The sequence below is a fragment of the Microcaecilia unicolor genome, chromosome 2, assembly GCF_901765095.1.
Source record: "Microcaecilia unicolor chromosome 2, aMicUni1.1, whole genome shotgun sequence".
Taxonomy (NCBI): Eukaryota; Metazoa; Chordata; class Amphibia; order Gymnophiona; family Siphonopidae; genus Microcaecilia; species Microcaecilia unicolor.
The window spans coordinates 544,723,177-544,750,971 of NC_044032.1; the positions used below are offsets into that span (position 1 = coordinate 544,723,177).

Below are 27,795 nucleotides of genomic sequence, written 5' to 3' on the forward strand. Positions count from 1 at the left end.
GAAGAAGCCGTCCGAGCCGCGTGGCCGGCCAAGATGGCGGAGGCGAGGAGCGGGGGATGGGCGTTTATGGCGGGAAAAAAACCGCCACGCCGGAGGAACGACCGGGACATTCATCGGTCACTAAACTATCACCCATCAAGGGCGAATCAGGTTGTAAAACCCCCGCATCCCCTCTAGAAGCGCTCCAGCGATCCGGGGAGCGACCCTTTGCGCCCTCGCCCTCCGACGCCATTGCCACGAGGAGAAGAATCGGGGAACCCCCTGCCCGCTAAAAAAAGGTAAAATTACCTGCTTGCCGCTCCGAGCTGTAACGAACTGGTGTCCCAGTGAGTAGCTGCAATGAACGTTTAAAGAAACGTCGAATTAAACGCCTTTAAAGACGCTTAAAAATTTTTTTTTTTTTTTTTTTTTTTTAAACGGAGCCAGCGGGAGGGGGGAGAAAAGGAGGGACCTGGCACCACCAGGTTTGCACTTGCTCAAAAGAGCCCTCAACCCCAGGCCTCAACAAAACCTAAGGATTAGGCTTGGAGGCCTAGCCAGAGCTGCTGCTGTGTGTGACCACCACCTGCTGAGATAGAGAACATACTGAGGAGTTTCCGGCAGCACATGACCACATATAGGGAGGCAAAAGTTTGCTCTCTATCTCCACCTGCTGGTAGATGGACACAACCCACCAGTCTATGGATTGATCAGCTTGATGATATGGAAATGGGCCTTCCTGTAGACAATACTCATTAATGGTGTTAGCACATACTATTAAATAAATGGTCCCTTACGTGTTCCAGCAAATATTTACAATATTTGCATGGACAATTTAAGCTATACATGTTATGCTCAATTATTTCAATAATGTATTTACAATGAGGTACATTTGCTTCTAAGGTTACAACTTCAGTTTCACACAGTTTACATTAATATGATTATAGTTCCAAAGAAATACAAATTAAAAATTACAATTTTTAAAATATAGGGCTAGATCTACTGAAATACACTGTTATAATACCACATTCTAATACTGTTCATGTGCATTATCACATCCCATTGCACAAAAAGAATAATTTTAAAACAGAGCAACCATGGGTATGTGTGTCTACAGAGGTGCCATGGGTATGTGTGTCTACAGAGGTGCCTATGGAGGCACTGCTTTAAAAAGACGCCTACTGAAATATTAGTTTATGTTATTATTTAATTTCCTATATTTCCCTCCATGAAGCACCACAGGGCTTTAGTTTTTTTATCTCAAAAATAAAAAGTAGATCTTGTATCTGTAAAAATGTTAATATCAACAAAATAAATACAAAACTATGTAATTCAATGCAATTTATCCTCAGACTTAAAGAGAATACTAAACGTTTCTCGAATTTTATTCATTTTTAAAAAAATTCCACAATGATCCCCGCCAGCCGAAGTACTGCAGTTGGTGGGCCTGAACCCAAAGTGGAGGGGCCTAGGCCCCCCATGCTACTGCGGCAGTTGGACCCAGGGAATCTTGCCCCCCATCCCCCCTCTCGGCGGGCCTGAACTTAAAAAAAGCTCCACCAGTCATGATCTTCAAACAAATGTGGTAAGGGGTTAATTTCACCACTGCACCACAACTGTGAAATATAACCCCCCAAAATCACAATATAAAAAAATCTTTCCTAACTAAAATGATTTGCTCAAAGTAATGGGAATACATAGTAGGGCTGAAAGGATATTCATATTCGATATTAATATTCGGCCGAATAGTAATTTAAATTCCAATACGAATAATGTGGGGCTGTACTATGCTAAATCCTACTGAAATAAGTATGATCTCTGATTTTACGTTTTTTAAAATTATTATTATTGTGATGTTAAAGTTCAATGCCTATTATTCGTATGCAGCCAAATAATATTTTTCATTATTCGTATTCAGATGAACAGTAAAGTATGCTATTCAGTACAGCTGTAGTACTTATCTTTTCCCAAAAATTACAAACAGTACAGATAAGTCTTTGCACGACAGTGCATCTCTTGACCCTAAGTGGGTCTGTTTGCCATACAGCTAGTGTAAATTCTAGCGGCTAGATTGCAAAAGAATGTGTGTATATTATAAAATGTGCACCTCACCTACACTCCACCAAAACCCCACCCATTTGAATGCCCATCTGCCAAATATACATGATCGCATCTTGGCACATAATTATAGACTACCGTATAGATGGAAAAATGGTCATTTACATGAATGTGTCTATATATGCATGCTAATTGACTGTTGCAATGTTTAACTCTTGTTGATGTTCCTTCGGTTCTCTGTAATGTGACTGTTTTATAGTTGATTCTCAGTTGTATTCCGCCGGTTAAGCAGAATATAAATGATCAAATTAAATTAATTAAATTAAATTTATATGTTTTCTTGCTGGCTAAAATTAGAAGTAATTAAGAATTACTTCTTTAAAGTTTATTGTATTCATTACAATTTATGTCTCACCTGGGGATGCTGCCTGATAAATGATGCTATCACCATCATGCTCTGGAACAGCAGTATGACACACCGCCATCATAGTTAGAAATTCACAAATTACAGGTGCAGTTGGCTGAAACAGACATTGCAAAGGCTTATTATTATAAATTAAGAAAATATCATATATTAAGATATATTGTACCTGTATTTTGATAACAATTATTCAGCCACGTGTTAGCATATAGGTTTGAGATTATTTTTAATTCAGTAAAGTACACTCAGTTGTTTTATGATTTCCATTTCAACTTTGCACATTGCTTCCAAGATAGCACTTTTTTCTACCATTTTGCATTTTTTAATTTTGATATTTTGAGTTGTGCACAGTATTGCTTAATTTGTTTAACGATGCACCCAAGAATACAGTGCAGTTTTCTTGGACATTACATGTTAACATCTGTTAATTGAGCTATGATGGTCAACAGCTCCAGTTATCCTGGTTGGAGAGCTGTGTAATATGATTGCTCCCAGTCACCTTTTCATAGCTTTCATCAGCTAGAATATCTGTGAAGTAAGTATACACCTAATATTCAAAGTGATTTAACCAGGCAGGAGAGGATCCTGCCTGATTAAATCTCTTGTGACCACTTGATATTCAGCAACACTTAACCAGACAGCGCCGTTGAATATCACCACAGTCTGAACCCTGCACTGTCCAGGATAGGCAGCACCTGGGAGGAGCTGAGACTTAACAGCATGGGCAAAAGGTAGGACAGCAAAAAGGCTGTCCTAACTTTTGCCATAGTGGTCACCAACCACTGGTCTGAATGTTGGTTTATGATCCTCCCTTCCACCATCCGAACACCATAAATCTCCTTCCCATCTTGATTCCCTCTTTCACCACCTGTTAAGAAAAAACAAGGCAGGCCAAACCCCCACCCCATCCCTGTAGATCTCCCGAAGCCTAACTTGAAGCTCATTGGTGGTCTAGCGGGCACACAGGCAGGAGCGATGCCCATTCACTCTTGCCTGGCATGGCTTCCTCTTCAAAATGACTGCTGCAATCTCTAGCGAAAGCCCCATGGTAGATCTGTGGCACTGCGAGGCTGCCGTTAGAGATTATGACAGACATTCAGAAGAGGCAGTTGTGTGGGCAGGACACTGTGGCGTTGCTTCTACCAAGATGAAGGTTGGGGTGGGGGGCTCGGGTCCGAAATGATTTTTTTTGAAGGGGGAAAAGGATCGAGACAGAAGGGTTTTTGCAGTAATGGGGGTGGGAGGATCAGAATGGGGAGGGGGAATTATGCTTTTCTAGCTGGGAGGTGCATAAATGTCTTATGTTTTCCTAAAGATTGAAAACAGTATAGCTGGTCTCTACACGTGACATTATATCTCCTGACCTTGGCCAAACGATGGTTTCACCAAACAGCGACCTTCAGTAACTCATAACCCAAAGCACAGTTTCTTTGTCATTCATAGACGATAATTCTGTAAGTGTCTTATGTGGGTCCTGATGGCTTCCAAAGCAAGAATTAGCTCTGGATATTCAGTACCAGTGCCCAGACATGGCTCAGCATTGAATATTCAGGGATAATTCTGCCCATGGTGGTCAGTGTTTAGAAAATGCTAACCATCGCGGACTGAATATTGACTGGTATGGTTTTAAATGAATTGTGCCCATGTTTGACAGTTTTGTTTTTCAACTTAAGCATGCTTCCCCTGTATTAACAGCTCCAAAAATCTGCCCTAAATCCCAGAAAACGATGGGTTCTGGCAGCAAAAATCTTGAGAGTCTGAGACATGTATCCCAAGTGATACAAAAATCCTTCATAAAATTGATAGAAGACAAGTCTCACAAAAGTGTCCAATACAGAAAGAACTAAAGATAACCTAGTACGGTGTGTCCCAAGTCGGTCCTGGAGTACCCCCTTGCCAGTCAGAATTTCAGGATATCCACAATGAATATGCATGAGAGAGATTTTCATAAAATGGAGGCAGTGTATGCAAATTAAACTCATGCATATTCATTGTGGAGATTCTGAAAACCTGACTGGCGAGGGGGTACTCCAGGACCGACTTGGAAAACTGACCTTGCAAAAAAGAGAATCCAAATGTGGTGACTGAAGATCTGTACAGAGGGTGAAAACTCCATCTGGTAGGAGACTCAGTGATCTGACTTGAGAGGATGACTGGAGAGACAAGATGGCAAAGTGAATACCAGGATCTTTCACTAGCTTAGTTCTGCTGAAGCAGAAAGGTCGGTGCCATAATCCACTTGTAAACAAATGATCTGGCTAGAAAACTAGTGAAAGGATAATGGTATTCATACTCTTTTGTGTCCAAGTGGTTGCTGCCCCACTCCCTCTCCCTTGAAAGTGAAACTGGAAGGGGATACCAGGCTCTATGACCGCTTCGGTATTATGGGCATTTTTAACAGAGCAGAAAGCAGGTCCGAGGAGCCAACTAGTGGTTAGTGCAGTGGACTGTAAACCAAGGGACCCACTACCTCCCTTGTTTTAAAATTTTGAGCCCTCTAGAAGCATACCTATTGTACCTAAATATATAAGACATCTGCAAGCCTAAAGGCTTTTGAGGTGGTATACATCCAGTTACTGTAGGTATTTTTCTATTCCTGGAGGACTCAAAATTACAGAAACAGAGTTAAAGTAGGATTTGAACCAGAGTCTCTTGGTTTACAGTCCCCTGCACTAACCACTACTAGGTTGATCCTCTGCTCTGCATGGATGTCTGTGTGGCCATTTTTTAAAGAAGGCTGCTATACAGATGTTCATGTCCCTTGTCCTCCCTCCCCCCTTCAACATTTGGACATTTCAGTTTGTAAAACAGATGTTCATGCTCACATGGACATGCATTTCACACATTTTCAAACAGGCTGTATCCTATTCGAAAATATATGCGAGATGGATGTCTGCTTGGGACATTCTGACTTGGATGTCCTTATTCTGACTTGGACGTCCTTTTGAAAATGCCCTCTATATGTTTATATGGCTTCTAAGGTCGTGATTTTTAATGTTTCAGAAACTAAATAAAGATAATTGAAAAATAAAATCACCTCTGATTGGCCCTTCAGAGGTTGGACCAGGGAGAGTCCAGGCTCCCAGCAGGAACACATGCGGCAGGCTGGATGTCTGTTCTGGTTCTACCATGATGTACAGCCCCCTGGCTCCTGCTCTCTTTTTTTTGTTATTTTATCGCTAAAGAACTTGTTAGTCTTAAGAGTTTTACCAAGTTGATATGTGTACCATGCACAGAGGTGTTCCACCTGACACCTAACAGGGCCACAGCTGCTTCTTACAGTCCTTAAACAAGAGAATGACATGGGGATGGGGACCCGCAGTAACCGTGGGGGTGGGGACAGATCCCATGGGGACGGGACGGGGTGGGGACAAATCCTATGGGGATGGGGTGGGGATGGTGACAGATCCCATGGGGACGGGGCGGGGATGGTGACAGATCCCATGGGGACGGGGCCAAACTTTGTCCCCATGTCATTTTCTACTTTGAAGCCTGTTTGAGTGATGTAGACAACGATATTTAGAATTTTTTGGAAAAAAAATCAAAATATGCTGGCTACAACTAGTAAAATTTGCATGGGGGATCCTATATATCCTGTTACCAGCACATCTTCTAAGAAGACATCTTCTATTGCAGGAAGGACTGTGGAAGACAGGAGAGCTAGACTGAATCCTGAGATGGTTGATGATCTCTTATTTATCTACAGATTAAAAAATCATAACACCCTAATAGGGTGGATTAGGATTCCTTGGGGTAGTAGAAATTAGCTATTGTTGGGGTTGGAAGGGTAGAGGGCAGTGATGAGGAAGGTTATTATAGCTGCTCGCTGTTATTATTGTTTTCTATTTGTAACTTACACACAATTGCACAGCATATAGTTCCTTTTTATACTTTAAAAGATTTAAATATAAAATCATAATTGTTTGAGGCTTCTGAAGATGAGGACAGAGCCCATGGGGACAGGGCAGGGATGGGGACAGAACCTGTGGGAACAGGGCGGGGACGGGGTGGGGATAGAGACAAACTGTGCCCCGTGTCATTCTCTATCTTACACTTCAGGATTGGCCACATTTTGGAGGCAAATAAACCATACAGGATTAAGAAGAATGGCTCTCATAATCTCTCATATGAGGCTCTGGCCAAAATGAGTTTTTTGTTTTTTTTAACTTATGTATGGCTTTTCAGCTGGTGTAAAACCCAATGCGGAATTTTGTTTCTCCATACATATGTATTCACCTTGTAAAAAAAATAAAAAATATATGCTATACATGTATTCTCTATTTACCAAATTTCTATACCGCTTATAAACTAGGCGGTTTACAACACACATAGAATAAAATTCAGACAAACAACAAATTAAGATCCTGGAGGTGTGTGACTGGTGTGGTTCTCCATGTAGTGCTTTCTGAAATTGGTACTTATATGTGGATATGTTTCTAAAACAATGATAGACATGTGTGGCGCAGGGGTTATGGCTGTGTCCCCTCAATGCAGGGGGTGTGGGTTTGATTCCCACTGTGGGTGTTTCTGGTTACTGTTTTAATTAGAAAAGGTTCAAAGAAGACAGACAAAAATGATAAAAGGGAATGGAACTCCTCTCATATGAGGAAAGGCTAGAGAGGTTAGGGCTCTTCAACTTGAAAAAGAGACGGCTGAGGGGAGATATGACTGAGGTCTACAAAATCTTGAGTAGTGTAGAATGGGTAAACATGAACCAATATTTTACGCTTTCAAAAAGTACAAAGACTAGGGGAATACATGGAATTACTTTTAAAACAAATGGGAAGAAATATTTTTACATTCAACAAATAGTTAAGCTCTGGAACTCGTTGTCGGAGGATGTGGTAAAAGCAGCATATCTGGGTTTAAAAAAATAGTTTGGACATGGGGGAAGCCACTGCTTGCCCTGGGATTGATAGCATGGAATGTTGCTACCATGAGTGTTTCTGTCAGGTACTTGTGACCTGGATTGGCCAATGTTGGAAACAGGATAGTAGGATAGATGGACCATTGGTCTTACACAGTATGGCTATTCTTATGTTCTAAGAACTTGTACCCTTTTAGAAATAGTATCCTACTTTGAACCTCTGTGCCAAGCAAGCTGAACTAGTATAATGTGTTACAATGGATTTGTTTATCTTTTTGTTAAAAAATAATGCTATATTTGCATACATTATGCTATACACCATCTAAACATAAAGGGAAGCAATTTTTCCCTTAAGGTCAGATTCTCAGCGATGTGATTATCTTATCTGTAGTTAGTAGTATAATGTGAGAGTAATTAGCAGCAATTTAGTAAAATTATCCCTATTTAGTAGATGGTTCATCATGTATTATCTCCACAGGTATAGAATGGAAGTGATAGTGATGAGTACTTTGCCATTACTTTATCAAGAAAAATTAAACTACCATTAACTGTTACAGACCTCATAATTTACAAGAAACAATCCGTGGGGCAATTTATTTATTAACTTCAATAAATATTTTATAGTGCATAACTCTTACAATATTTCATTTAACAGAACTATTTCAAATTTTGTTCCTAATATTGAAGTCTTTGTATGATCTTTCACCACTAACATATGTGGCATATGACTGGGAACCATAAGCCACTTCTTCAGATGCCTATGTAATACAAATAATTAATTACTTTATTGATTTCAAGTAGTCTTTTCTAAGTATTTATAAAGTATCAAGGGGAATAACTCTGCACCAGAAAATAGAAAAATGATGAATTATTCAAAGTGAATAAAACAAAGCAACACATAAAGAAGCAAATATATTCCAAATGGTTCAGCCGACCGTATTATCGAAATGAAAGATGGCCCATCTTGTTTCGATAATACGGGTTTCCCCGCCCCTTCGCCGGGACGTCCTGCGAGGACGTCCTCAGGAAAACTTGGGCGCCCCTTTCGATTATGCCCCTCCATGTAGATTATCCTTTCTGCCTGGCCTCGCTTATTATGTCATATGCACCAAGTAGATGTCTGTGATCTGTCTCTGCTCAATGGCTTGCTGTCCCATCTGCCTACTAGGTGGAAGTGTGGGCCCTATGCTTTGAAAACCGCCTTTGTTAATATGTAAGGAATTCTCTTAAAAAAATGTAACACACTTTTGAAAACCCATTTTTCTTCTGCAACATTTGAAGGTTTTTTTTTTTTTTTAGAATGGTACCCAAGATGCTGATTGTACCTGCTTCAGTGGCCTCTTATTTTGTCTGGATGATAATGACCTGGGCGGATGTGTTCTTTTCTGGCTGATTTTGGACTTTTCTTCTCCATTTAATGTTATTGTGTACACTGCCTTGACCTACTTTGAATTATGCAGTATATCAAGTACAATTAAACATTAAACAGTCATACTAAAATACTCTTTGGAAGAAAAGTACATAAACATGAAATAAAGGATCTGTAGCAAAATACTAGTGAAGTAAAATGACGATGTCATAAAGGACTGCTCCATGAGCAGCTGGTGTTGATACTTGCAAGACAGCGCCTTAAAATCTACTTCTCAGAAGAATGCAAACCCTGGCACAAGGGTCAATGCTGATGGAGCCACTTGGCAATACATTACACACTCACTAGAGGGAGAGCATTAATAAAGCTACTTCCATAACATTTAATCTCACAAAAGGAAATTATAGGTAAAGTAGTTAAAAGAAAACAAAGGCCCAAGTGTAATGGACAAAGGCTTACAATAAGCATGGGAATTGTTTACAAGTACCAACCTGGAAGGAATACAAAAAAACTCCACACATCTACTGATAGCAATCTGAAGCTTAACATTACATTTTCTAACAATGCCTGAGAACTGGAAAGTAGCCAAAGCAACACTAGTGTTACAAAGAGTGATTTAGGAAACTACAGTTAGTGAGTCTGAAGGTGGCTCAGGCAAAATGGTTGAAGCTATTGCTAAGAATAGAATTCTTAGCATTCGGATAAATACAGCTTAATGGAAAAAACCAATATGAATTTATCAAATGAAACCCATGCTTTATTAATCTATTAAAATTCTTTGAAGAGACAAATAAGCAAATGGATAAAGGTTAAGCTGGTCAATATAGAATTTCTGGAGTTTGTAAAAGCAGTTAATAAAGCCCCTCATAAGATATTTTTCAGGTTATTAAAACGACAGATGTGAATGTCCTACCATGGATTGGTAAACAGATATAAAACAAAAGAATATGACTAACAGGGAGGGAAGGTTATCAAGCTGTGTTATGGGTTTTTGTCACACTATTTGCCCCTTAATATGACTTAAAGGGCCCTAACACAGCTTGACTTATTTTACCACAGTGATATCTAAGTTGCAACAGGTTACTTAGTAATGAGATGCACATCATGCAAATGTACGTAAAGCAGCTAATTAATGTGTAAAAAAACCTAATGTGACTTGTGGTGTGCATTGGGTGCACACCACAAGTTGCGTTAGGGCCCATAAATCACAATAAATAGCTTCAAAATAGCTTCAGATTTTAGCTGGGGTTATTTTACAGCCCAGGAGCATTGGGCTGCAAAGCTGCAACCCAATGCTCCTGGGATAGCAGATCAGCACCTCCAGCTCAAGCCCCGGCCCCTTCAAAGACTCTAGCCCCTCTAGCTCTAGACCTTCCACCCTCCCAAAAGGGTCTACCACGTAGACTGATGTCCCATGGGGTCTTCAGGCAGGAGTGATGCCCAGTCACTCCTGGCCAGTCCAGCACCAACATCATTATGAAGGAGCTACCACTAGGGGATCACATTTCTACATAAGAAAACATGACCAGCAACAATAATCGTGCCATTTTGATGATAGCACCAGACTGGACAGGAGCAACTGGGCTTCACTCCTGCTCAAAGGTCCCTGGAAAACCAGTAATCTACATGATAGGCCCTTTTGGGGATCTGGGGGTTGGGGTCTGGAGCCTTGTGGAGGATGGGGCTTGACCCAGGAGTTGCTCCCAGGCTGCTAGAATACTACTACTTACAAGGTGGCTCTCAAGCAGCATTATTTTTTTTACCACAAGATTCAGCAACCTGCGGCACAGAGATACCACAGGATGCTGAATCTAGTCATATATCAAGGTATGATAAAGGATCACCTTTTACCACACCTTGATAACTTCCCCCTTAATTTGTTAGTTTTCTCAATGGAGAAGAGTAATAGTGAAGTCCCCCAGTGGTTTATCAATGGCCGCCGAGACTTCCAGAGGCGGCCTCGCGAGACTTCGGCTGAAGTCTCAGCGGCCATTTTGAAGCGCGAATCGGCAAGGGAGGACAGTCGGTGCTGGAAGCGGGCGGGCAAGACTGCCTGCCCCGAAAAATTCAAAAAACAAGCAGGCGGTGAGGGACCGGATCGGGAGGGAGGGAGAAGAATTCGCGAAACAACTCGGGAGGGGGTGGCAGGGGGGAAAGGGGAGTCGCTGCTGGGCATGGGTGGATGGAGGGGGTCGCTGGGTATGGGTGCATGCAGGGCAGGGGAGAGGAGGGTCACTGCTGGACATGGGTGCATGCAGGGCAGGGGAGATGAGGATCACTGCTGGACATCTGGGTGCATGCAGGGCAGGGCAGAGGAGGGTCACTGCTGGACATGGGTGCATGCAGGGCAGAGGAGGGTCGCTGGGTATGGGTGCATGCAGGGCAGGGGAGAGGAGGGTCACTGCTGGACATGGGTGCATGCAGGGGAGAGGAGGGTCGCTGGGTATGGGTGCATGCAGGGCAGGGGAGAGGAGGGTCCACTGCTGGACATGGGTGCATGCAGGGGAGAGGAGGGTACACTGCTGGACATGGGTGCATGCAGGGCAGGGGAAAGAAGGGTCACTGCTGGACATGGGTGCATGCAGGGGAGAGAAGGGTCACTGCTGGACATGGGTGCATGCAGGGGAGAGAAGGGTCACTGCTGGACATCTGGGTGCATGCAGGGCAGGGCATAGGAGAGTCGCTGGGTATGGGTGCATGCAGGGCAGCGGAGAGGAGGACCAGAAATGAAGAAGAAAGGAGGAAAGAAATAAATGGAAAGGAAGCCCTGGAAACAGAGTTAAGTGGACAGATAGCAGCAGAATCGGATACTGGGCCAGCATGATCAGAAAAACAGTCACCAGACAACAAAGGTAGAAAAAATATCATTTTATTTTCATTATAGTGTTTGGAATATGTTCACTTTGAGAATCAGGTGCTCAACATTAAAAGTTTATATTTATTTACTTATTTATGGCATTTTATTCTACATTAAACATGAATTAGATTGGAACCTGGGATCATTTAATTTTTTTTTCCTGGAGAGAGTAATGCATTGCCCCCTCCCCTATAGCCAGCTCTGCAATTTTGGGGGGGGGGGGGGCGCAGAGGTGGACGGGGGCGCAGTGGTGGACCGGGGAGAGAGCCTGTTGTTAAAAATTTACCAGCACACCACTGTGTAGCACCTCATTCATCGGGTTGCTCTGATTATTTATTTTATTAGAAACGTTATATCTCAATAAAAGTGCTATCAGACTGGTGCAATTATTTTTATATATTTTTTCTTTATAATTTTCTTGTGCCCAATCAGTCTTGAATGCATAATCCCTGCCTTGCTCTTATTTATATTGTCTCAATGTACATAATAATATAAGGCAGCTACCATAAGCAATCACTTATCTGAGTCGTGCATCTGAATCTTCTTATCATGACCGCATGGCGTGTTACAATATATATCCGCATTTCTCCATGTAACTGGGGATCACATTTAATCCTTCGCCTTCCCCTGACTGCAGTTGATGTTTTGAAATAATGAGGAGCAGGAGGCTGCCTTAACCCTAGTCCCTGAGGAAAGAAGAGTGAAACCCGCGGTGTCGGGCGCGTTCAGGGGAAGGTGAACGATTAAATGTGATCCCCAGTTACATGGAGGAATGTAACTTGTTTTTCATGTTTATTAAAATTTACAAAAAAAGAATGAATATTTACCCTTTCAAATTAGTTTCATGGAATGTACTCTAGCCTAGAATTAATTAGTAGATGACTGTACACAAATTTAATAAAGCATTTCTTTCAGTCAATATATCATGAAATGGTGGAATTTGTAGCAGGAGGATATAGGTTTAAAAATGGTTTGGGTAATTTTCTCAGAGACAATACCATTAACAGGCTTTAGAATTGTCACTTCTAGTAGTGAGCAACAGTGAATGGATCTTCCATTAGGATTGGATGGGTAGTTCTAAATAACCCACCACTTCCAGAAAAAAAAAAAATACTGTTTCTGATAAACTTCAATCTGACCCAGAATGGCGCTTATGTTATATAAAATTAAGAAACTGAGCACATTTTTAGAATTTTAGGCATTTTAAAGAATATTTTCATCTTTTTAACATAAGAAATTGTTACAGTATTACTTACATGATTACTTTGGAGATTCTCTAGCAATGATGAATCATTAAAGGCCTTGTCTTCTTCAACTTGTGACCCATGCCTGAGATTAAAAATGAAAGGACAAGAAAGAGTATGGGTATTCACATCAATAATTCAAAATAGTTCCTTGTAATAAAAGTCACCTTGAAAAAAATGAGAGCTTAGCACTGCATACATGGATCTCCTCTAACAAGGATCATTTTCTGCTCAGTTTAATGGTATCAGTCAGTTTTCTACAAGTGTTACTGAATCTGCTTAGAATTCTGGAATTGATGGAATAGAAATTTTAATAAATGAATGAAATTGAAAAACATTAAAATATAGAATGATTTGAGAACTAAATCATCCTACTATACAGTGTTAGTTCCTATATGAATATAGGTGAGCTCCTCCAAGTCACAGAAATTACTACCTTTACCAGAATGCATTCTTTAAATAAATACATTGGGGTGGGGGTGGGGGGGGGTTATCAATGTGAGCTACTGTTAAGACATACTATTTTACCAGTAACTCATTCTATTTCCTTCCTAGGTCCCATTTTATGTAATAAGACCTAGTTACTAATAACTGGTGTTAGAAGTAAAGTAACACGTCATATTGGTAGCACATATTGATAAGGACCCCCACCCCAACTGATATTCAAAGACTGGTAACATAGTAACATAGTAGATGACGGCAGAAAAAGACCTGCACGGTCCATCCAGTCTGCCCAACAAGATAACTCATATGTGCTACTTTTTGTGTATACCCTACTTTGATTTGTACCTGTGCTCTTCAGGGCACAGACCGTATAAGTCTGCCCAGCACTATCCCCGCCTCCCAACCACCAACTCCTCCTCCCAACCACCGGCTCTGGCACAGACCGTATAAGTCTGCCCAGCACTATCCCCGCCTCCCAACCACCAGCCCCGCCTCCCAACTACTGGCTCTGGCACAGACCGTACAAGTCTGCCCAGCTCTATCCTCGCCTCCCAACCACCGGCTCTGGCACAGACCGTACAAGTCTGCCCAGCACTATCCCCGCCTCCCAACCACCAGTCCCGCTTCCCACCACTGGCTCTGGCACAGACCGTATAAGTCTTCCCAGCACTATCCCCGCCTCCCTACCACCAGCCCCGCCTCTCGATCTTGACTAAGCTCCTATTACTAATTGCCAAAGATAGTGGATATCTCGGAGGGTACTCTTCCTAAAAATATCTTTGAGTAAAAAAAGTAAAAAAGAAATAAGATTTGGTAGCAATTGTCCTGCTTTTTGAAAGTACTGCTGGCATTTTTACCAATCACTTTGGGATTTTTTTTGTTTGTGATATTTAGTTGAACCCATTTTTTCTTCCAGCCACACAATATTTCCTGTAGCACAACCTTGAAAAATAATACAGTAGATCCAAGTCTGGATTTAACATTCGGCAACGTTTTCTTCAAATGCTTGTGCGGTTCTAGCTAAACAGTTTTCTTTGTTCCAGAACGTTTTAGACTTATCAAGGCTTCCCCTGCATGTTTTAGCCGTGATTGTTGTGAATGAGGTCAGAGAAAAGGTTTCCTTATGTTAACTCTCTCCTGCAGATCACTGTTGTGTAAGCAAGGCTGTATTGTGCATAATGACCCCAATGTCAACTAAACCTTTCAACAGTGTATTCTGAAGACCTGACTAATTTTCTAGCAATTCTATCAGACATTTTTCTTGGTCATTCAAATCTTAACTAGATGTCAACAGTTCTGATAGTTGAAATTGCTAGCTGGAGCATTTAAAGCCTTTTCTTATACATATATCCTTTCCCAGCTTTGTAAGAGTGAATTATCTGGTGAATGTATAAACTTCCCTGCCATGGAATTTTAGTCCCTATACAGATAGTATCAAGCTGAAAATTTGTCCAAATGGCCTTATATGAACCACACTGGGGTCACGCAGATTCAGAACTTACCATGGAATTCCTAAGCGCATCCCATGTTAAACCATTTTAAATGTGGTAAGCACGCATCAGTGCATGTATGCTTACCACAGCTTACTAAAAGGGCCCCTAAAGCACATAAAGTCAATTTCCTTGCAATAAGTTCTAATGTACATTTAAAAATTAAAGTTTTAAACAAACCCAAAAATGTCCAAAAATTAGGGGTGAAAGTCTGAAACTCAAAGGCATATTAAGCAAAATAAAGTAATTAGAACAATGCAGTAGAGCATAGGGAACAAGGTAACAAACAATTTGCAAGCCTAGTTACATAATACCATGCAGAAAGCACATCTGTGAATAAAAAGCTGGATTTTTGACGACATTACAGCTATAAAACAAAATCTGCTAGCACTAAAGGTTCACCTCAATTTTCATCATCAATTTATGGGTTTATAGCTTTAAAATAAGACTTTAAAAAAGTTTTTTGCTTTTGTTATTTTAATAACATTACTGGACATACAAGAATTTACGTTTAGATGCTTAACAGTGAACAAAGATCAGTAACAAAGATTTGTACAGCCAATTTGAAAGCAAAGGAAAATAACCCTATGAAAAGAAGGATGCTTTAAAAATAATTTTTTAAAAAATTTTATCAAGCACTTAATACAGCATTGCAATATTATTAAACATTCATATCTATAACACTAAAAATAATTGTATAAAAGGATTCCATATGCAGCCATATTTTCCCCTCCCTGTTTACTAAGCTGTGCTAGCGACTGCCATGCAGTAGTCCTTTTGCTCAAATCCTTCTCATTGCTGGTGGTGATTTTAAACTAATATTAAACCCCATATTAGATAATCTAATTATCCTGCTTCATCATTTAAAAGTAGAACAAACCTACATAGCATAATGCAAAGCTCTTGCTCTGAATGTTCATCCCACTACAAAAGATTTCACTTTTCTTCTATATAAAACAAAAAGTGAGGAGAGTGGATGAGGATACCAACACTTGTATATTTTATTTAAAAATGAAAAATTAAAAAATAACAATGTACATAAAGATGACCCCGATGGAAGGCTGAAAAATGATTGTAGCCAACATTAAATAATTTGAGTGCGTGCATATGAATTTATAAAAAAAAGATACTACTTGAATTATAGATTATATATTTGAAAAATAAAATGAACATTAATTAAAATGTAATATAAACAGATAAAGCTTAGTATAAAACATGCCTGATGGATATAAATAAATTGGAAATTATTTGGAAGCTAGAATAATTTTGGATTTTTTTGAATTTTAAAAAGATATGTTAGGATTAAAGTGATTATTAAATAAAGTATGATGTGAATTGGTGAAAAATAAACCAAGACGTATAGTGAACATGATTCGGTTTGAGAACTATTTAAACTGGAATAATGTTAATAATTAATGAGTCTAAATTTTGAGAGAACTACCTGTATGAAACAACAAGTAGGATATCTTTAACTAGAATTTAATTAAAAAATACTTAAAATGAACAAATAAGGAGAAAAGATTTTTACAGTGTGATTGCACAAAATAATGTGCCTACAATTAAGAAGTTGTTAAAAGGTGGAACTGGAAGGAATTTATTTAATCGCACTTTCTTCTATACCACATAAATACCATTCATGGATAGATTCTTTTCTAGTCACCAATGATTTAGTCTCAAATATAGACTCCGAAGATATATTAAACCACTACCACTTCAGATACATGTACTGATTCGTATGCACGTTTCTCCATCTGATCTACAATCTCAAAGATCAAGTTGGAGATTTAACCCCAAAATGGCTAATGAACCCGGATTTCATGACACAGTCAGTAAGAGGACAGCAGGCTACTGCAGTATAACAATCCTTCTGACACCCCACTAATAGTTTGGTGGGACTCCTTAAAAGCTTATATCAGAGATATTACCTATAATTTCACTGTCAAATGGCATAAGGAAAAAAAAAATCCACCTGATAGAACTAGAATAAAAAAAATCAGAATACTAGAATTGCAGTATGCCTCTACTCACAACTATAGGACATTCCATGATCTATATAAACTTCACTCAGATTGCAACTCCATATTTAGTAAATTAGCCTCTCATCATTTAACATCTTAAGGTGCTTAATATTATGCTGAAAAGTCAGTTTTATTAGCCAGTTCTCTTAGAAACAGGACCCCAAAAAACAAAAGTGAACGCTAATTAAAAATCTCTTTAACTATTCCATTGTCACTAAAGATGATGAAATTATACACTTATTTCAAAAATTCTACTCAAATTTATATGTGTATGAACCATGCAGACTGCAAGATCTTGACAGAGGAATTTTCTTAAACTACCCATTCTCCACGTAAATCCAATCTAGGCCAACAAGTTGGAAACTCCCATTTCGCAACAGGAGATAGAGAATGCCATCAAAACTATCCAACTAATAAAGCTACTGGACCTGAAGATGGCGCACGCAGTTGAACGAGGATAGAGCCTTTCCTGTATCGACGCTCGACTAAAGAATTTTTCCTACGATGCCTCATACAAAAAGAAAGGGAACGGTCCGAGGAGAAGCTTCGAGAACCCGGACCTCTTCCCTTGTCAGGCGTCGATTGAAAGGTACACCTCGCGAATTTCCACCCAGGACGCGTGAGGAGTCCGGCTGTCCTCAAGGCAGGGGAAAACCTTGAGGACTTGGACCTGGATGTTACTCCTCTCACCCTCCGGCTTCATCCGCCGCTCCCCTCCCGACAGCCGCCAGAACCAGAGAGAAACTACCCGAAACCGGATTGTTTGCTGGGACTACCTCGATCGAAGTTACTGGAAAGGTGGAATGTGCAGGTGAGCTGAATCTTTGAGTTCCCGGCATCGAATTGAAGCTATTGAAAGCAGCTTCCGGGAACGTGTCGTTGGAGAGCATTGGATGTTCTCCAACAGTTGGCAGCTACCGTAGAGAAATCCACAAAGGAAATTTCTACACTTGTGAGTACCATGAACACTTTTTCTGAATCTCTGGCGAATATTAGAACAGATTTCTCTACACAAACTAAGGAGATTAAACAAGATGTAAAAAAACTACAAGATTTATCCTCAGAAATGATTAAAGATAAACTTATAATTAAAAGAAGGATTGAACAAATTGAAAACCATAATCGGAGACTTAATTTGCGTATCTTAAATTTCCCAAGAGAGATAGGAATATCACCATTGGAAGTCTTTAAAAAATACTTGATTGAAGTTTTGAGATATTCCCCTGAAACTTTACCTCTGGTGAATAAAGTTTACTACATTCAAAACAAAAATTCCTCAGGAAAAGAATCTTGGAAGGAAATTTGAATATATCTGAACTGTTGGAAGTTTCTTTATCCGAACAGTCTGAAAGAATGGACATTATTTGTTCAATTAGTTTTCCAACAAGGATATTGAAGCGTTAAAAAAAATATACTTTCGAAAATTAATGAATTGTTTTATGGTAAAACAGTAAGAATATATCAAGATGTGACAAAGCAGACACAAGAACTTAGGAATTGTTTCTGAGTATGAGAAAGGAAACTTTAGGTATAGGTGCTTCGGTACTATTTGAATTACCCTAGTAAGGGTGTGTTTTGAAATATCAAGGATTAAAATATATATTTTTTCAGCCAGAGCAATTAAGAGTGTTTCTGGATTCAAGGAAAACTACCTGCGGAAGCTAACAACTGATTAGAAGTATTTGTAATAGGTGAGAAAATGCGTGTTAAGCTTCTTCTTCAAATTATACCTGTTTTGATTCCCCATTTCTGTTTCATGCCCCCCTTTATCTGCTTATTTGTGATTTAAAGAAGACATACAATATATGACTATAAAAGTTTTCTTGGATATTTATCCTAATGTTTATTTTGGGTCCTGTTGTTTTCTGTAACAAGTTTTTCTTGTGATGTAAAATTTTGAAATTATAAATAAAGAATTAAAAAAAAAAGCTACTGGACCTGATGGTCTATCTTTTCACACTAGTTGTCTCCTCTACTGTTAAAATTTTATCTGGGTATCATTGATAACAATTTGGTTGATAGCACATTTACTGAGGCTTGTACTGTAGCCCTTCCCAAACTAGGGAAAGATCCAACATTAAGTCCACAATTACAGACCGATATCATTGATTAATTTAGACAGCAAAAAGTATGCTAAAATCGTAACTAGATTAACTTCTATCATGTCAGATATCATTCACCCAGATCAATGCGGATTCATGGTTACTAGGGCCACCAGTGACAACGCTCGCCTGTTCTGTAATATTCTTCTATTGGCAATCATAAGGACAGACTGGTTGCACCTTCCCTGGATGAAGAGAAAGCATTTAATAAAGTTGAATGCAGAAATATTTTCCTTACACTACAATATTTTGGGTTTTGGCCCTAAGGTAATACAAATGAATAAACTGTTATAACAATATCCAAAGCTAGCCTTTTGGTCAATAAAGCAAAGATACTTACATGTACCAGGTATTCTCCGAGGACAGCAGGCCTTATATTCCCATAATTGGGTAACGCAGCGCTGCATTGCGCAGTCCGGACCTTACAACAAGCTTTACAGAGCTTTGTGGAGGGGGAGAGACATGCTCTACTGCACATGCACGAATGCCTTCCTGCCCGCCATGAGGGCATGGTTACCAAAGTTAAATAGTACAGCGTAAAAAAAATCCAAGATGGCTGCAGGTACCTGAGGTGACCTCTTGAATTTGCCTCTGAAGAAATGCCTAAATGATGAGGGAAAGAAGCTGCTCGAGCCACCCAGCCGCTGGAGTATCCTATCGTTGGTCCGATGGATTTACATTTGAGAGGCACGGGTCTAGCAGTAAGGCCAGGAGCAGTCACGCTGAAGACGCCGCCAGTGAGAGAGGAAGTGACGGCGTTCCTTGGGCTGGAAATCTGGCTGAGCCCCGACCGAAGAGCTCCTCCCCCGCAGTCGCAGGGATCGAGCTCCACAGTCCCTGAGTCAACGTTGCCGTTGGTGGGAGTTACACCGGGAAGTACTTCGAGTTAGGTTTGATTACAACGTGGGGAAGTTGGAGGAGAGGGTTCGGTGGTTCCCTCTCAAGAAGGCAGCCTTGCAGTGAATGAGACGGGGGATTGAGGAGTTGTGGAATGGTTACTGACAGGTGAATTTCCTGAGTCTACATTTACAGTGTCTCTGCCTTTAATATTTTCTTTTTTTTTTCCTCTAGTTAGTTCTTGGATCCTGATATTGCGGACTTGAGTGGTTGTTTAAATTTTCTTTGTGGAAAAATGTACTTTTGATTTCCTCTGTAACACTTTTCTGTACAAGTGGAATTACTTGGAAAGTAGTCAAACTTTATAAATGAAAAAAACAAAAAACAAAAGAGAGAACTCCTAGGGGAGGTGAGAGGGACTGTGAGAATATAAGGCCTGCTGTCCTCAGAGAATACATGCTACAGGTAAATATCTTCACTTTCTGTGAAGACACACAGGCCATTAATTCTCACAATTGGGGCATCCCTACCATTCAGGCTCACCAAAATCAAAACAAAAAAAAACATTAGTCAATTGGGCGTCACAACGGCGAGAACATAACTCAGATTAACCAGAAACTATATACAAACTGAGTGAGCGTTTAACCTGGAACAGAATAAAACATGCTTAGGGGAATGGAGTTGGATTCTAGACCCCAAACAGATTCTGCAACCCTGTCTGCCTAAACTGATTGTCACGTCAGGTATCTTGCTCAAGGTAGTAATGAGAAGTGAATGTGTGGACTAAAGACTATGTTGCAGCCTTGCAAATTTCTTCAATGGAGGCTGACCACAACTGGGCTACCGACACAGACATGGCTTTAACACTGTGAGCCTTGACATGACCCTCCAAAGTCAGCCCAGCCTGGACATAAGTGAAAGAAATTAAATCTGCCAGCCAATTAGAGATTGTGCATTTCCCAATGGGATTAAAATAAACAAAAAGTTGGGCAGACTGTCTGTGGCGCCTTGTCCACTCCATGTAATAGGCCAATGCTTGCTTGCATTCCAAGGTGTGCAAAGTGCTTTCGCCAGGATGGGCATGAGGTCCGAGAAAGAATGTTGGCAAGACAATCGACTGGTTCAGATGGAACTCTGACACAACCTTTGGTAGGAACATAGGGTGAGTGTGGAGGACTACTCTGCTATGATGAAACTCAGTATAAGGTGCATCCACTACTAAAGCATGAAACTCACTCACCCTATGAGCTGAAGTAACTGCCACCAAGAAAATGACCTTCCAGGTCAAGTACTTCAGATGACAGGAATTCAGTGGCATGAAAGGAGCTTTCATCAACTGGGCAAGAATGACATTGAGGTCCCATGACACTGACAAGGGACGTTGACAAAAGCAAACCTCTCATGAAGCGAACAACTAGAGGCTGTCCAGAGATGGGTTTACCCTCTACATGGTGATAAGAATTAATTGCACTGAAGTGAACCCTTATGGAGTTGGTCTTAAGATCACATTCAGAGAGGTGTAGAAGGTATTCAAGCAGGGTCTGCATAGGGCAAGAAAGAATATCTAGGGCCCTGACCTCACACCAGATGGCAAATCTCCATTTTAACGAATAACACCTCTTAGTGGAATCTTTCCTGGAAGCCAGCAAGACCCGGGAGACATCCTCTGGCACACCTAAAGAAGCAAATTCTAGGCTCTCAAAATCCAGGCCATGAGGGCCAGAGACTGAAGGTTGGGATGCAGAAGAGATCCCTCATTCTGCGTGATGAGGGTCAGAAAACATTCCAATCTCCATGGTTCTTTGGATAACTCCAGAAGAAGAGGGAACCAGATCTGCATGGCCAGTAGGTGCAATCAAGATCATGGTCCTGTGGTCTTATTTGAGTTTCAGCAAAAGTCTTCTCCACAAGAGGGATGGGAGGATACACATACAGAAGACCTGTCCCCCAATGCAGGAGGAAGGCATTTGACACTAGCCTGTCATAAGCCAGAAGTCTAGAACAGAAATGAGCGGCTTTGTGATTCAGCTGAATGTCAAAGAGATTCACCAAGGGGGTGCCCCATGCTCGGAAGATTTCGCGGGCAACTCCCAAGTTGAGGGACCACTCATGTGGTTGCATAATCCTGCTCATTCTGTCAGTCAGACTCTTGTTTTTGCCCACCAGATGTGACCCGAAGGAATACGAATAATGGCGAGCCCAGCGCCATATCCAGAGGGCCTCTAGACATAGAGGGCGTGATCCGGTGCCCACCTGCTTGTTGGTGTAATTCATTGCAACCTGATTGTCTCTTTGAATGAGCATAATTTGGTTGGACAGCTGATCTCCCAGCACCATATCCAGACGGCCTCCTGACACAGGGAGCGTGATCCGGTGCCCCCCTGCTTGTTGGTGTAATTTCTTTGCATCCTGATTGTCTGTTTGAATGAGCACATATTTGGTTGGACAGACAATCTCCCAGCACCACATCCAGACGTCTCCTGACACAGAGGGCGTGATTCGGTGTCCCTCTGCTTGTTGGTGTGATACATTGCAACCTGGTTGTCTGTTTGAATGAGCACAATTTGGCTGGACAGTCAATCTCTAAAAGCCATTAAGAGCATTCCAGATAGCCCGGAGCTCCAGAAGATTGATCTGAAGACCTGTTTCCTAGAGGGACCAGGCTCCTTGAGTATGAAGTCCATCTACATGAGCTTCCCAACCAAGGAGAGATGCATCTGTTGTCACAAACTTTTGAGGCTGAAGAATTTGGAATGTAGTCCCAGAGCCAAATTGGATTGAATGGTCCACAAGAGCAGAGAGTGAACAAGCTCTCGAGACACTCGTATGACATCTGCTAGCTCTCCCATAGCCTGACACCACTGGGAGGCTAGGGTCCATAAGACAGATCTCTTGTGAAGGTGTGTCATGGGTGTCACAAACTGTGGAAATCATGTAGCCCAACAACCTCAACATCTGCTGAGCTGTGACCTGCTGTGAGGCTCGAACCTGAGAAGCCAGAGCGATGAGTGTCTGCTCTTGGTCCTGGGAGAAACGCTTAAACCTGCTGTGTATCAAGCAGGGCTACAATGAATTCCAATTGTTGATCAGGGTGAAGATGGAACTTGGGGTAGTTTATAACGAACCCTAGTATCTCTAGCACTCAAATAGTCCTCTGCATGGACTCCTGAGCACTGTCCTCCAATGTACTCTTCATTAGCCACTAATTGAGTGGACTCCCAGTCTGCGTAGCGACACTGCGACTACTGCTAGACATTTGGTAAATACCCTGAGAGTTGACGTGGGACCAAAAAGCAACACGTAGTGATGTGCTCCCAGCCAAAATCAGAGATACTCCCGGCGGGCTGGAAGTATCAGGACATGAGTATATGCATCCCTCAAGTCCAGAGAGCATAGCCAGCAGGGTAGGCGCAAGCACCTCTGATGGTGATGCACACCATTGCAAAAGGCCATCCAGTAGCTCAGAAAGCAAGGCCGGGATAAGTTCATTGAGGGCTGACACCAGGAAAGAATGGGGCACCGGTTCCAAAACATGCTGCAGAACTGCCGGGGTCGAGACAGGAGTTGGATCTTGGCTGCTAGGGGACCAATGCATCGGCACCTCTTGGACAGAGGAGGAGTGGTCCTCCTGGTGCCGATGTTTCTTCAGTGCCAAATCCCTCAGCACCATGCGTCAAGGAAGACCGATGCCAATGCATCTTGGCCTTCATCCGATGCTCGGCATCAAGACTCCTCTGTGCCAATGAGGATGAATCCTTATGTCGCCTCGGGGTCGGGTCCGATGCTGGACAGTCCTGGGAGCCCTGCACAGCAGTCGGCATCAAGACAGGTGGAGAGACCCACTCGATGCACTACTGCACCCAGTATCACGAGGTCCAGTAGAAGCCATGCGGACCGATGCTCCCAATGCCTGCCTCAACATTGATGCCAACACTGCCGACCCCGATGCCAAGGAATCGGACTTCGTTCCAAAAATCTTTGTGCATTCAGCCTCTCTGGCAACCTGGGTCCATTTCTTCATCCAAAGACAGAGGACACAGTTAGCAGGGCTATGGTCGGGCCCTAAACACTGACAACTCCAAGAATGAGTGTCTGATTGTCCCGGGTACAGCGCTTGAAGCCACTGGGAACTTGAGTGGACATGGACGGAAAAACATCTGCATTCAAATCAAATGAAGTGACAGTGCCGAAAAAAGGAACCAGGAAATAAACCCATCCGAAGTCAAGGCCTAAACTCAGCCTAGAGACGCGGAAAACAAAGGGAACTTAAAAATTGGACACAATCTAAAAGTTTAAGGGAAGAGGGAAAAAGGGGGACCAAAACATGGGCACACAAAAAACTAATTTTGGCTAATTCCCCACATCAGATCTTCAAAAACAATTCCTCAAACAATTATGTCTCCATAGCTACTAGGAGAGCCTTTCATAAGTTATCAGTTGAATTATCTAAATCCTCTAATGTTATAGATGATGTGGTTATATGGAACAACAAGACTAGCCTAATTAATACAGAGTTCGTTAGTTGGCATATTTGGCAAAATTGTAATATTTGGTACCTTAGTCAACTGAAAGATAAAGGAAATCTTAAATCTTCTGCACAGCTGCAGTTGAGCATAAACTACTGGACTCTCAGTGTTTACATTGGCTCCAATCACAACAACACATCAAATCTACCTGGGACACTGCTAAGGTGACCTCTACTAGACACACTGATACTTTCACTAATGATTCTTGTTCAGTGTCCCATCATGTCAACATCTTCTAGAAGATGTTGGCATGATGGGACATCTTGTAGACGCCGCCAGTTAGAAGCATTCTTGGTTAGTAACGGTCAAGATGTGAATCGGTGCATAATAGCCCTGACAGAAGTTAAGTATTAATCTTATATGATTTTTTATAGGAGACTACCTTGAAACAGCTTGTAAGCGAACATGGATCTATGTTGGTGACAACTGGTCTCCATCATGTATAGTTGAATGTAGCCTAAAAGCTAAGTACCAATGCTAAACTTTTTGTAAATGCATATTATAAAGAAAACTGAAAATATAAAAAATCGTTCTGATACCAAAATAAGGATTAATAGTAAAAAGCAGTAAAAAACAGTAAAAAAAAAACTGGACTGATGAGGATTGCGGTACCGCCCCTAAAAGTATGCTTGGTTCATTGAATTGTTCAGCCACAATGGAGGCGAATACGCTTATCTGATGGATCCTATTATGATCCTCCGATCCTACTGACCTGTGCAATATAAGATATAAGTGTGAAGAAGCTGAGCATATTGAGAACTAATTAACATCTTCTACAAGGCATTTCAATCTCATATCATCCACTCATGTTGCAGTACTCATCTGATCTCTGTTGGTCCTGTCAGTCTACCACAGGTACTCTGCTTCATCTTATATCTGAATGCCCTAATTTAAAAATCTTCTGGACAGTCGACTACATTTCAAGACATCTTTAAATTTCAAGCACCTCTGCATATATATATATATATATATATATATATATATATATATATATATATATAGTCTATGGAAATTTATATCGACTTCCTTCTCAATCTCAGATAACAAAAAAATCTCTTTTTGACTTCTTAATCACAGTGGTATTAAAGCTAATAATCATGCACTAGAAAGACAACTCGAGCATCAATATTTACATGTGGTGGAACTGGACCTTGTTATTTAAGAAACATGAGCAACTGATAATCTTTCATTCTTCAGGCATACTAGCTAGACTGTGTAAATGGAAAATCTTAGACGATTATCTTTCCACCTTGATTCAATTGAGTTGAATATGTTCTTTATGTCGATAAATATCCTTGCTGTTATACATTGACCTTTGTCGTTACCGTTTTTGCTGTTATAAAATCAATAAAAATTAAAGTTAAAAAAAAAAACAACAAACTTCTTATGCAATTGTGCAACTCTCCCCAATTGATTAATAGATAGGACAACACTGCCTCTCCACTGCGTTGGCAAAATGCAATGGTTCTTCTGTCATTTAAAAATCTTCTGGAATCCAATCAGAAACAGTAATATCACTAAAGTGTCAAATCCTATGAAAACAAAAAGGGACACACATCTGATTTGTCAGCCACCAAGTTCAGATAAAACTGAAGCAATGTTTATTTTTGGTGGTGTGGTCTATTATTGCAGTTATTGGAAGCAAATCATTGCCCACTTTTCTGGAATGCATACAAAAGCTTGGGCTATGCTGACATTTGGTACTTTTAAACAAAGAAGAAGAAATTATCCAAAGGAAACAGAACAGCAAGCCCACATCATTGGGAGGACATGGAATATTATACAGACACACAAAAAGGAAAACATTTTGAGTATTCTAATTAAAACAAAAAGAATTTGTAAATATGTATATATTCTCTTTTTTTTAGAGTTTCACTCTAGCGATGCATCATGTCATCAGAAAACTACACAGTGAATTACAGTCTTGTAATATATGATTAAACAAATTCTACTGTACAATTCACAACATATAATGTATACAATTCCTGAAATCCTATCAAATACAATTAAAAGAACATACATATCGAATCAAGAGGTAAGACAAATATTAGAGAAGACTGTTAATGCTTACCAGTCATCTTCAGAATAGCTATAGTCATCAGGCACAGGGCAATGGCTAGACAAGGAGCCAAGAGGATTGAAATAAAAAGGAGGCAGAACCACAGAAAGAAAGACAAAATGAGAAAGACAAAACTTCAACAATTCCATTAGCATAACAGAAATCCTCATAACATTAGTAAGTGTACTAGAAAAGGCACAAATTACTGCATCTGATAAGCTGTATAGTAAAGTTTTACAGTACGATACATAACACACTCAAGAAAAACACAGACCTACTGCAAATGGAACGGAAGGGAATGGGGACTTCATATACCGCCTTTCTGTGGTTTTTGCAACTACACTCAAAGCGGCTTATATAGTATATACAGGTACTTATTTGTACCTGGGGCAATGCAGACTTAAGTAACTTGCCCAGAGTCAGAAGGAGCTGCAGTGAGCATCAAACCCAGTTTCCCAGGATCAAAGTCTGCTGCACTAATCACTAGCCTACTACTCCATTCCAAACTAGTTTTGCATACATGCACTACTGACATGTTCAGTGTTCTCCCCAGAAATGCTTGCCAGCTATGTGGGAATGGGGGTTGGGGAGTACCGCACAGTATTATACAATTTTCTGTTAAATTGGCCAGATGCTCAGTAAAATCAGCCTGCTGGTATATCCATTCAAATGGTCCCGGGGAAGAACACTGATGTTAATGAGCTTTTCCTTCTTTAAGCTGAAAATTAAGCAACAAAACCGATTTTCAAAAGTCTTTGTCTACACCAAGGAGGGTACATGAACAGTGTACAATAATATTTTATAGTATAAGACCAGCATTTTACATTCACTCTCAGAGATTATTGTGATCTATTACTTTATCTTCTAAACTAAGGGATCCTTTTACAAAGGCATGCTAGCGTTTTAAAACACTAAAAATAGGTGTGAGCTAAATGCTACAGACGCCCATATATTCCTATGGGTGTCTCTAGCGTTTAGCATGCACTAAGTATTACCGCGCACCAAAAATGCTAATATGCCTTTTTAAACGACCCCTAAATTTTTCTCTACCCTTAAAAGCAGAAAAAAATCCCCCTCCCCTCTCAGAGTCCAGTCCGCAGCAGTTAGTGTTCTTTTAAAATCAAGCTACCACAGATTTTTAAAAAAATATTTGGCAAGCAGTATTCGGGTAGTGGCTTCTAAATATCACAACTCAATGCTGACTGACTGGCTGTGCTATCAAGTTAGTGGCAATTTTCAGACAGCTAACCAAATAGCACAACCACCCCCTCCCAATTGACACTATCCAGATTGTGCTGCTGGATATCTCTCTCACTTGCATCTATCAGGGTAGCAGTCGCTCCTCTGTGGTTAAATGCTTTGAATATCAGCCCCACTGTTTGCAGTATTCAATCCTGAGCACAGGTTAAATACAAATTTCTCAACATTTTAAACCTGTGTTGCTGCAGTTCAATCTGATTCAATAAATACAAAAGCTTTTTCTCTCCATGACAATAGCATCCTGGAACCTCTAATCAAAACAAA

At 40.7% G+C, this 27,795-nt stretch overlaps 1 protein-coding gene across 1 annotated transcript in view; it reads right to left on the bottom strand.

Annotated features, from left to right (window-relative positions):
- Positions 1-27,795, bottom strand: part of ATP8A1 (ATPase phospholipid transporting 8A1) — a 649,985-nt gene that overhangs the window by 318,021 nt on the left and 304,169 nt on the right. The window contains 3 exon segments of the mRNA XM_030191344.1: positions 2,453-2,558; positions 12,808-12,880; positions 26,284-26,328. Of these exon segments, the coding sequence (XP_030047204.1) occupies positions 2,453-2,558; positions 12,808-12,880; positions 26,284-26,328 (224 nt within the window).